The sequence below is a fragment of the Oncorhynchus gorbuscha genome, linkage group LG01 (genome assembly GCF_021184085.1).
Source record: "Oncorhynchus gorbuscha isolate QuinsamMale2020 ecotype Even-year linkage group LG01, OgorEven_v1.0, whole genome shotgun sequence".
NCBI lineage: Eukaryota > Metazoa > Chordata > Actinopteri > Salmoniformes > Salmonidae > Oncorhynchus > Oncorhynchus gorbuscha.
The window spans coordinates 33,481,538-33,494,037 of NC_060173.1; the positions used below are offsets into that span (position 1 = coordinate 33,481,538).

General features: G+C 43.0%; 1 protein-coding gene across 14 annotated transcripts in view; it reads left to right on the forward strand.

The window, feature by feature from the left end:
- Window positions 1-12,500, forward strand: part of LOC124036285 (FERM domain-containing protein 4A-like) — a 249,560-nt gene that overhangs the window by 206,562 nt on the left and 30,498 nt on the right. For all 14 annotated transcript variants that reach the window (XM_046350727.1, XM_046350735.1, XM_046350708.1 and 11 more), the window contains exons 8-11: window positions 7,981-8,064; window positions 8,187-8,252; window positions 8,442-8,499; window positions 8,620-8,706. In XM_046350727.1, the coding sequence (XP_046206683.1) occupies window positions 7,981-8,064; window positions 8,187-8,252; window positions 8,442-8,499; window positions 8,620-8,706 (295 nt within the window). The remainder of the gene's footprint in view (window positions 1-7,980; window positions 8,065-8,186; window positions 8,253-8,441; window positions 8,500-8,619; window positions 8,707-12,500) is intronic.

The window sequence follows — 12,500 nt, forward strand, 5'->3', positions numbered from 1 at the left end:
ATGTAGTTTGTATGCTTATTGGTCATAGTATGGATGTAGTCTGTATGCTTATTGGTCATAGTATGGATGTAGTTTGCTTATTGGTCATAGTATGGATGTAGTTTGTATGCTTATTGGTCATAGTATGGATGTAGTTTGTATGCTTATTGGTCATAGTATGGATGTAGTTTGTATGCTTATTGGTCATAGTATGGATGTAGTTTGCTTATTGGTCATAGTATGGATGTAGTCTGTATGCTTATTGGTCATAGTATGGATGTAGTCTGTATGCTTATTGGTCATAGTATGGATGTATTGGTCATAGTATGGATGTAGTTTGTATGCTTATTGGTCATAGTATGGATGTAGTTTGCTTATGTCTTTGGTCATAGTATGGATGTAGTCTGTATGCTTATTGGTCATAGTATGGATGTAGTTTGTATGCTTATTGGTCATAGTATGGATGTAGTTTGCTTATTGGTCATAGTATGGATGTACTTTGTATGCTTATTGGTCATAGTATGGATGTAGTTTGCTTATTGGTCATAGTATGGATGTAGTTTGCTTATTGGTCATAGTATGGATGTAGTTTGTATGCTTATTGGTCATAGTATGGATGTAGTTTGTATGCTTATTGGTCATAGTATGAATGTAGTTTGTATGCTTATTGGTCATAGTATGGATGTAGTTTGTATGCTTATTGGTCATAGTATGGATGTAGTTTGTATGCTTATTGGTCATAGTATGGATGTAGTTTGCTTATTGGTCATAGTATGGATGTAGTTTGTATGCTTTTGTATGCTTATTGGTCATAGTATGGATGTAGTTTGCTTATTGGTCATAGTATGGATGTAGTTTTTGCTTATTGGTCATAGTATGGATGTAGTTTAGTATGCTTATTGGTCATAGTATGGATGTAGTTTGTATGCTTATTGGTCATAGTATGGATGTAGTTTGTATGCTTATTGGTCATAGTATGGATGTAGTTTGTATGCTTATTGTCATAGTTATTGGTCATAGTATGGATGTAGTTTGTATGCTTATTGGTCATAGTATGGATGTAGTCTGTATGCTTATTGGTCATAGTATGGATGTAGTTTGTATGCTTATTGGTCATAGTATGGATGTAGTTTGCTTATTGGTCATAGTATGGATGTACTTTGTATGCTTATTGGTCATAGTATGGATGTAGTTTGCTTATTGGTCATAGTATGGATGTAGTTTGTATGCTTATTGGTCATAGTATGGATGGTCTTATTGGTCATAGTATGGATGTAGTTTGTATGCTTATTGGTCATAGTATGGATGTAGTTTGCTTATTGGTCATAGTATGGATGGATGTAGTTTGTATGCTTATTGGTCATAGTATGGATGTAGTTTGTATGCTTATTGGTCATAGTATGGATGTAGTTTGTATGCTTATTGGTCATAGTATGGTCATGTAGTTTGTATGCTTATTGGTCATAGTATGGATGTAGTTTGCTTATTGGTCATAGTATGCTTATTGGTCATAGTATATGTAGTTTGTATGCTTATTGGATGTAGTTTGTATGCTTATTGGTCATAGTATGGATGTAGTTTGTATGCTTATTGGTCATAGTATGGATGTAGTTTGTATGCTTATTGGTCATAGTATGGATGTAGTCATAGTATGGATGTAGTTGTATGCTTATTGGTCATAGTATGGATGTAGTTTGTATGCTTATTGGTCATAGTATGGATGTAGTTTGTATGCTTATTGGTCATAGTATGGATGTAGTTTGTATGCTTATTGGTCATAGTATGGATGTAGTTTGTATGCTTATTGGTCATAGTATGGATGTAGTTTGTATGCTTATTGGTCATAGTATGGATGTAGTTTGTATGCTTATTGGTCATAGTATGGATGTAGTATGGATGTATGCTTATTGGTCATAGTATGGATGTAGTTTGTATGCTTATTGGTCATAGTATGGATGTAGTTTGTATGCTTATTGGTCATAGTATGGATGTAGTTTGTATGCTTATTGGTCATAGTATGGATGTAGTTTGTATGCTTATTGGTCATAGTATGGATGTAGTTTGCTTATTGGTCATAGTATGGATGTAGTTTGTATGCTTATTGGTCATAGTATGGATGTAGCTTATTGGTTTGGATGCTTATTGGTCATAGTATGGATGTAGTTTGCTTATTGGTCATATGCTTATTGGTCATAGTATGGATGTAGTTTGCTTATTGGTCATAGTATGGATGTAGTTTGTATGCTTATTGGTCATAGTATGGATGTAGTTTGTATGCTTATTGGTCATAGTATGGAGTTTGCTTAGTATGGATGTAGTTTGTATGCTTATTGGTCATAGTATGGATGTAGTTTGTATGCTTATTGGTCATAGTATGGATGTAGTTTGCTTATTGGTCATAGTATGGATGTAGTTTGTATGCTTATTGGTCATAGTATGGATGTAGTTTGCTTATTGGTCATAGTATGGATGTAGTTTGATGCTTATTGGTCATGTATGGAGTTTGTATGCTTATTGGTCATAGTATGGATGTAGTTTGCTTATTGGTCATAGTATGGATGTAGTTTTTGCTTATTGGTCATAGTATGGTCATGTAGTTTGTATGCTTATTGGTCATAGTATGGATGTAGTTTGTATGCTTATTGGTCATAGTATGGATGTTTGTATGCTTATTGGTCATAGTATGGATGTAGTTTGTATGCTTATTGGTCATAGTATGGATGTAGTTTGTATGCTTATTGGTCATGTATGGAGTTTGTATGCTTATTGGTCATAGTATGGATGTAGTTTGTATGCTTATTGGTCATAGTATGGATGTAGTTTGTATTGGTCATGTAGTTTGTATGCTTATTGGTCATAGTATGGATGTAGTTTGTATGCTTATTGGTCATAGTATGGATGTAGTTTGTATGCTTATTGGTCATAGTATGGATGTAGTTTGTATGCTTATTGGTCATAGTATGCTTATTGGTCATAGTATGGATGTAGTTTGTTGCTTATTGGTCATAGTATGGATGTAGTTTGTATGCTTATTGGTCATAGTATGGATGTAGTTTGTATGCTTATTGGTCATAGTAGTTTGGATGTAGTTTGTATGCTTATTGGTCATAGTATGGATGTAGTTTGTATGCTTATTGGTCATAGTATGGATGTAGTTTGTATGCTTATTGGTCATAGTATGGATGTAGTTTGTATGCTTATTGGTCATAGTATGGATGTAGTTTGTATGCTTATTGGTCATAGTATGGATGGATGTATTGGTCATAGTATGGATGTAGTTTGCTTATTGGTCATAGTATGGATGTAGTTTGTATGCTTATTGGTCATAGTATGGATGTAGTTTGTATGCTTATTGGTCATAGTATGGATGTAGTTTGTATGCTTATTGGTCATAGTATGGATGTAGTTTGTATGCTTATTGGTCATAGTATGGATGTGGAGTTTGTATGCTTATTGGTCATAGTATAGTATGGATGTATGGAGTTTGTATGCTTATTGGTCATGGAGTATGGATGTAGTTTGTATGCTTATTGGTCATAGTATGGATGTAGTTTGTATGCTTATTGGTCATAGTATGGATGTAGTTTGTATGCTTATTGGTCATAGTATGGATGTAGTTTGTATGCTTATTGGTCATAGTATGGATGTAGTTTGTATGCTTATTGGTCATAGTATGGATGTAGTTTGTATGCTTATTGGTCATAGTATGGATGTAGTTTGTATGCTTATTGGTCATAGTATGGATGTAGTTTGTATGCTTATTGGTCATAGTATGGATGTAGTTTGTATGGTCTTATTGGTCATAGTATGGATGTAGTTTGTATGCTTATTGGTCATAGTATGGATGTAGTTTGTATGCTTATTGGTCATAGTATGGATGTAGTCTGTATGCTTATTGGTCATAGTATGGATGTAGTTTGTATGCTTATTGGTCATAGTATGGATGTAGTTATTAAGCCAAAAGTTCCTGAATGTCGTACTAAATTCGCCAAAATACAAAGTATACAAGCAGTGGACACTTTTTCTGTGCTTTTAGGGCCCATAATACAATTCTTCAGAAAATGGGTGTGGCTTCACAACGTTTTCTGTTTGAAAATGGCAGAATTTAATTCCTTTAATTAATTATGACAAATGTTAAGAAAACGTTGTGCAATGTAATAAAGTAATAACTTTTCAAATAATTTATGCTTCATGTTATGTTGGCTGACAATTTGTTAGCTACGCTATTTTTACGAACCACACCATATCATTACAGCAGTATGTACTGGTAATTTAACTAGCTACCTAATGTTAGTTGGCTACTAATACATCGAACTTGCCAGTATATTAACTATATGTCATTCTTAACTTCACTAAGTGGTATAGTCGTTGTGCATTCTTAAGGGTCATTGTTAATTCTCTCCGGCTATCTACTCCGATTCCAGAGCTCTCTCATCTGAGTGTGCCAGAGCTCTCTCGTCCGAGTGTGCCAGAGCTCTCTCGTCCGAGTGTGCCAGAGCTCTCTCGTCCGAGTGTGCCAGAGCTCTCTCGTCCGAGTGTGCCAGAGCTCTCTCGTCCGAGTGTGCCAGAGCTCTCTCGTCCGAGTGTGCCAGAGCTCTCTCGTCCGAGTGTGCCAGAGCTCTCGTCCGAGTGTGCCAGAGTCCGAGTGTGCCAGAGCTCTCTCGTCCGAGTGTGCCAGAGCTCTCTCGTCCGAGTGTGCCAGAGCTCTCTCAGAGTCCGAGTGTGCCAGAGCTCTCTCGTCCGAGTGTGCCAGAGCTCTCTCGTCCGAGTGTGCCAGAGCTCTCTCGTCCGAGTGTGCCAGAGCTCTCTCGTCCGAGTGTGAGTCCGAGTGTGCCAGAGCTCTCTCGTCCGAGTGTGCCAGAGCTCTCTCGTCCGAGTGTGCCAGAGCTCTCTCGTCCGAGTGTGCCAGAGCTCTCTCGTCCGAGTGTGCCAGAGCTCTCTCGTCCGAGTGTGCCAGAGCTCTCTCAGAGTCTGAGTGTGCCAGAGCTCTCTCGTCCGAGTGTGCCAGAGCTCTCCAGAGCTCTCTCGTCCGAGTGTGCCAGAGCTCTCTCGTCTGAGTGTGCCAGAGCTCTCTCCGTCCAGAGCTCTCTCATCTGAGTGTGCCAGAGCTCTCTGCCGAGTGTGCCAGAGCTCTCTCGTCCGAGTGTGCCAGAGCTCTCTCGTCTGAGTGTGCCAGAGCTCTCTCGTCCGAGTGTGCCAGAGAGTGTGCCAGAGCTCTCTCGTCCGAGTGTGCCAGAGCTCTCTCATCCGAGTGTGCCAGAGCTCTCTCGTCCGAGTGTGCCAGAGCTCTCTCGTCCGAGTGTGCCAGAGCTCTCTCGTCCGAGTGTGCCAGAGCTCTCTCATCTGAGTGTGCCAGAGCTCTCTCGTCCGAGTGTGCCAGAGCTCTCTCATCTGAGTGTGCCAGAGAGCTCTCTCATCTGAGTGTGCCAGAGCTCTCTCGTCCGAGTGTGCCATCTGAGTGTCTCTCGTCCGAGTGTGCCAGAGCTCTCTCATCTGAGTGTGCCAGAGCTCTCTCGTCTGAGTGTGCCAGAGCTCTCTCGTCTGAGTGTGCCAGAGCTCTCGTCTGAGTGTGCCAGAGCTCTCTCATCTGAGTGTGCCAGAGCTCTCTCGTCCGAGTGTGCCAGAGCTCTCTCGTCTGAGTGTGCCAGAGCTCTCTCGTCCAGAGTGTGCCAGAGCTCATCTGAGTGTGCCAGAGCTCTGTCTGAGTGTGCCAGAGCTCTCTCGTCTGAGTGTGCCAGAGCTCTCTCGTCCGAGTGTGCCAGAGCTCTCGAGTGTGCCAGAGCTCTCTCCGAGTGTGCCAGAGCTCTCTCGTCTGAGTGTGCCAGAGCTCTCGTCATCTGAGTGTGCCAGAGCTCTCTCGTCCGAGTGTGCCAGAGCTCTCTCTGAGTGTGCCAGAGAGTCTGAGTGCCAGAGCTCTCTCGTCCGAGTGTGCCAGAGCTCTCTCGTCCGAGTGTGCCAGAGCTCTCTCGTCCGAGTGTGCCAGAGCTCTCTCGTCTGAGTGTGCCAGAGCTCTCTCGTCTGAGTGTGCCAGAGCTCTCTCGTCTGAGTGTGCCAGAGCTCTCTCGTCCGAGTGTGCCAGAGCTCTCTCGTCCGAGTGTGCCAGAGCTCTCTCGTCTGAGTGTGCCAGAGCGCAGAATAGCTGATGAGTTACGAACGCTCAACGCCAGTTGAATATGGCCTGTGTCAGTAAACGTTGGCAAAATGCATAATTCAATTGTTGCCAGCAGCACAGTTACAGTCACCAACACTGTGGATAACATGAAAACAACCTTACCGGCTCTTGCAAGGGCGAGTAAAATGGTCAGAGTGAGGTGTTCTCTCATTTGTGTCTGGAAGTAGCTAGCAGCATCGACTTCTGGTAGACAGGTGAAGCGTTAGCATGCTCAAATGTAAGGATACCGTTAGTTTACAGTATACTAAAATGAACTAATAGTATATACTCATTAAGTATGTAGAATACAGTATGTTAGTATGGGTGTTCGAACACAGCTATTGTTGTATAACTTAGAGCAGTACAGGATAAGGATTCTTTGTTAGTGTGTGAGCGTGGAGGGATAACTAGTCAGTTGTACAACTGAACGCATCTTCCGCATTTAGTGGGTTAATTGCCTTGCCTCAGGGACAAAACTACAGATTGTTGCCTTGTCAGCTCAGGGATTTGATCCAGCAACCTTTCAGTTACTGGCCCAATGCTCTAACCACTAGGCCAGTGGCTAAGCCAGTGTAAATAAGAGAGTCAAACAGCATTCACCTTTGATCCCATTTCCTCCTCCTCACAGGGAACATAAATAAACATGGCATCCCACAGCTCTGGAATGTGTAACATATTACGCTATATATTACACTAACATTGTAAGCTTTTATGTTACTGGTTGCCTGTCCGTTCCTGGTGAAGGCTGCTGGGGCTGTGGCATCCAGATCAGGTGGTAGAGGTTGGGATTGAGGACCATTGCTCTCGCCCACATGAAAAAATACTATAGTATTATGGTTAAATACCATAGTATTCAATGTAGTGTTTTTGCGGACTTTAGTATAATGTAGTATGTGCTATAGTACTAATAGTATATTACTAAATTCTATAGTAAGTACTACACATGTATTGTATAGCATTCTACAGTATACTATAGTTTACTACAGAATGATATAGTAAGTACTGTAGTATTCTATAGTAAACTGTAGTAGTTTTTCATGTGGGAGATCAGGTATTGTCTTGGTTATTATATTTCCAGTGTTGGCTTTCCTTTTTCCAGGCCTTTCCCTCAGTCTCAGAGGGCTGGGAGGTTTAGTGGATTACAGAGGGGTTTAAGACTGAGAGTCTGAAGTCTGGGGTCTCGCTATCTCTTCCCCTCTCTCTCTCTGCTCCACCTCTCGTTCTCTCTCAATTCAATTTCAATTTCAGGGCTTTATTGGCATGAGTTAACATTGCCAAAGCAAATGAAGTAGATAATAAACAAAAGTGAAATAAACAATAAAAATTATCAGTGAACATTACACTTGCAAAAGATCCAAAAGAATAAAGACAATTCAAATGTCATATTATGTCTATATACAGTATTGTAACGATCTCTCTCTCTCTCTCTCTCTCTCTCTCTCTCTCTCTCTCTCTCTCTCTCTCTCTCTCTCTCTCTCTCTCTCTCTCTCTCTCTCTCTCTCTCTCTCTCTCTCTCTCTCTCTCTCTCTCTCTCTCTCTCTCTCTCACACACACTCCCTCTCACACACTCTCTCTCTCTATCTGCAGCTGTTCCCAGCTGTGGACTGTCTCATCAGTCCCCCTGAAATACAGCAGGGCAGAATTAGTTTCCCCCACCCTGTCAGTTACTAACTCTGGCCCGCAACCCATAGATTATTCTTTGGGAAGTCAATAGCTCATTGTAGTAGATAAACAACACACCTTTGGATTAGTTTATATCGCTGATGCCAATCTGTCTCCAACACCTCTTGGCAGTTTGAAATCAGTGTGTGTTCACAGTAATGACGTGTGTGTTTCTGTGTGTGTCACAGTAACGACGTGACGAGGTCAGACCTGAAGAAGCTTCCAGCTCTGCCGACTCAGGCCCTGAAGGAACACCCATCTCTGGCATACTGGTGAGTCCCAGCCTGTCTTATTAGCCCAGTTGACCAGGGCCACCATACACTACTGACTGTTTGCCCGACCTGACTGCCTGGTTGATATGAGTGATTGATGTTGTGTATGTTTTCTGTTCCAGTGAGGACCGGGTGATAGAACACTACAAGAAGCTGAACGGACAGTCCAGAGGGCAGGCCATAGTCAAGTAAGACTGGAGAGGGGAAGGGTGTGTGTGTTTCTTATGTCTCTCATGTTCTCTCCCTCTTGAGCTGTGTGTGTTCATCTCTCACACATGCTGGGTGTCTACTGCGTGTGTATCTGTATGTGTGTGAGTGTGTGTGTTGATGTGAAGTTGAACACTGAACTCTCTGACTGATGTCTCTGTCTGTCTCAGTTATATGAGCATCGTTGAGTCTCTGCCTACGTATGGAGTACATTACTACACTGTTAAGGTACAACCTAAATCACTTACAGTCTCTCTGTCTTGGGGTTGGGGGGGGGCTTTGGGGGACTATGAAATACACACACACACACACACACGCTCTGATGTGTGTATCCTATCTCTGTGGCAGGATAAACAGGGCATCCCGTGGTGGCTGGGCCTGAGTTATAAAGGAATCTTCCAGTATGACTACCAGGACAAGGTCAAGCCCAGGAAGGTAAGACTCTCCCTCTCACTCCATTATGTCTGACTTTTAGAAAGATGTAACACTGTCCTCCCATCAGTTTCCCTGTAGTCTGTTAAAGCCTTTCACCTTTGACCCTGGAAAAGACTAGTATCATTCCTCCTGGCTGGATGAACCGACACTCACACACTCCCACATGTGAACTCTGACCCCTCAGTCCTGTTCTAGTGTGTGTGTGTGTGTGTGTGTGTGTGTGTGTGTGTGTGTGTGTGTGTGTGTGTGTGTGTGTGTGTGTGTGTGTGTGTGTGTGTGTGTGTGTGTGTGTGTGTGTGTGTGTGTGTGTGTGTGTGTGTGTGTGTGTGTGTGTGTGTGTGTTTGCACATTCCAGTCTAAATGTCTCCCCACTACTCTCCCCACATTCCTGCTCTATCCCATAATAGTCCCAGAGCCTGAGGTTTCCTAGGTTACCACAGGGACAGAATGGGAATGCTGGCCTAGTCTCCTATTCTAGGTCACAGAATGTGGTGGTTTGAGATGGCTTCCAATGTTAGTATCAGGTAGAAAGATGCTCTTTAGGAACAATGGCTCTCTTGGATCCTTAATTATTGGAAGGATGTTTTCTCCCCATATCTCCCCATTTGTAGACTTAAACACACACACACACACACACACACACACACACACACACACACACACACACACACACACACACACACACACACACACACACACACACACACACACACACACACACACACACACACACACTGAAAGGCAGTGGGTCATGCCAGGTTGAAAGTGGTCTGTACTACAATAGAGTGAATGTGTTCCAAGGGTTTGGAGGGGAGGAGGTATGAAGGGAGGTTCAGGTTTTCGTGTTCTGGCTTCTCATCAGCATACTAATGTTATCTACACATGCAGCACCCTGAAAACACAGAGAGAAGGAGGGCACTTTAAAGATGACTATTAATGTATTTCATAACTGTCTTTAATAACGGTCTTTAATAACTGTCGTTCATAACTGTCTTTAAAAACTGTCTTTAATAACCGTCTTTAATAACCGTCTTTCATAACCATCTTTAATAACTGTCTTTAATAACCGTCTTTAATAACTGTCTTTCATAACTGTCTTTGACCCCCTAACTGTCTTTCATAACTCCAGTGTTGGTTTCAATGAATTTTGAGTCCCAGTCAAAAGCTGTGTATTAAGCTTGGGCATTAGGTTATACTATCATTATGTCAAACAAGGTTTTCAATGTTTAGTTTAGACTATTTTTGTTTTGAGTTTTACCTTAGGAATATGTTGTCTGTGTGTGTGGCAGCTGCATTTTTATCAGTAGAGTTTTACCAGTGTACATCCTGTCGTGACTAGACCACCACTGTAAGGCTTTCTGACTGTTTATTTGGGGTAGTTTAAATACTTTACCCCTAACCCCACTTCCCCTTACGCACGCACGCACGCACGCACGCACGCACGCACGCACGCACGCACGCACGCACGCACACACACACACACACACACACACACACACACACACACACACACACACACACACACACACACACACACACACACACACACACTCACAGAGAGAGAGAGAGTTACAGCTAAACCACAACCAGTAAAAATGCCTTGTTAGTGAGTTGTGAGACACTTTATGGTTTGTGAGTGACTGAGGCAGATGCTGATTTAGATTTTCTTGATAGAGATGAAGCCTATGTCTCTGCTAGCTAGTGTGTTACCGGGTCAGAGAAGTATATGAAGGTATGAAACAGTGCTGAAAAACAACAGGAAGCCATGTGCAGGTCTCCATAGTGACAAAAGAACAACCTGGAAACATGTAAAGCCCCCACCCTAACTGCCCTCCACCTTTCTGAGGGAGGGGGACAGGGAAGGGAATCAGGGAGAGGGAAGGGGATGTAATGCTTCTCTCCAGTATTACTGAGTCATTAATGACCATTCTATTCTTCATACAATCCCATGGGTATCCCCTAGGGACTTCAAGCTTTCTCAGTTCTGACCTTTTCTTTGTACACGCGCACACACGCACACACACGTGCACACATACACACGTGCGCACACACACACACGTGCGCACACACACACACACACACACACACACACACACACACACACGCACACACACACACACACATACACACACGCACACACACGCACACACACACACACACACACACACACACACACACACACACACACACACACACACACACACACACACACACACACACACACACACACACACACACACACACACACACACACACACACACACACACACACACACACACACACACACACACACACACACACACACACACACACACACACACACACACTGGCCTAAGAGTGGAGGCCCTTTGCCATTCTCAGTACTGTGTGGAAAGTGTCACCATGTCTGTATCTGAAATTGTTGTTCAGATTATTCAAAGTTTCTCTAAAGCTGTTAATATATACACACCACTTATATAACTCCTTTCATTTGTTAGTTATCATAATAACAACCCATAACTCCTTTCTCATTGAAACTGGTTTAATTCCTCATTGTGACGTGCTGTGCATGTTGAAGTAGCCTTCCTGGAAAGTGTGACTGTGGTCTGCAGTTCTATGGTCCATTGACTGATTACTAAAGCCTGATATGAGGGGAGATTAAAGCGCTGGTTGTGGCAGCACACAGGGTGTGTAGGCTTCAGTCTATTCCCTGCACTAACAAACCTGATCACACTAGTTGAATACCATAACAGCTAATGGGATGTATGTGACACTAGTGCCAGTGTTGTCTGATGTGACACTAGTGCCAGTGTTGTCTGATGTGTCACTAGTACCAGTGTTGTCTGATGTGACACTAGTGCCAGTGTTGTCTGATGTGACACTAGTGCCAGTGTTGTCTGATGTGACACTAGTGCCAGTGTTGTCTGATGTGACACTAGTGCCAGTGTTGTCTGATGTGACACTAGTGCCAGTGTTGTCTGATGTGACACTAGTGCCAGTATTGTCTGATGTGACACTAGTGCCAGTGTTGTCTGATGTGACACTAGTGCCAGTGTTGTCTGATGTGACACTAGTGCCAGTATTGTCTGATGTGACACTAGTGCCAGTGTTGTCTGATGTGACACTAGTGCCAGTGTTGTCTGATGTGACACTAGTGCCAGTGTTGTCTGATGTGACACTAGTGCCAGTATTGCCAGTGTTGAGTTCATAAGATGGGGCCACCCTCCAACCTAGTTACGAGGGAGCATGTGTGTGTCAAGCACTCTCTTGCTGGAAAGCTGTTGCACACACTCTCCCTATCTGTAATCACACACGTACACCCTCTCTCTCCTATTCTTAGCACCATGCTCCATTAAGTGTTCCAACTCCATTGAGTGTACAGTTCACCGAGCATAACTGCACAGATTATCTCACACGTATACGCACACACACGCTCACACACACTCTTAGTCCCAATGCTGTGTTTATACATTTGTTTTTTTCTCCATCAGATCCCCCTCCTCTCCTCTGTTCCTCTTATCCCTCTCTCTCCATTCTTTTCCCAGGCTGTTATGATTCCCGGGCTGTGCCCCCTCATCTTCTTCTTCCCCCTCTGTCCTCCTCTCTCCCTGTCCTCCCTCACCCTGCCAGTCAACTTTGTTTTCTCCTGTTGTTCTGTATAGAGTTTGTGTGTTAAGCGTTTCTTAAACCATCCTACTGCCTTTGCATCTCTACCACCACCATTGTTGGTGTGTGCTGCTTGTGTGTCTCTATGTGTGTGTGTTTCCCAGCTGCTAGTGCTGTAGTGTCTCCAGTGTAACAGTAACTGCTGTGT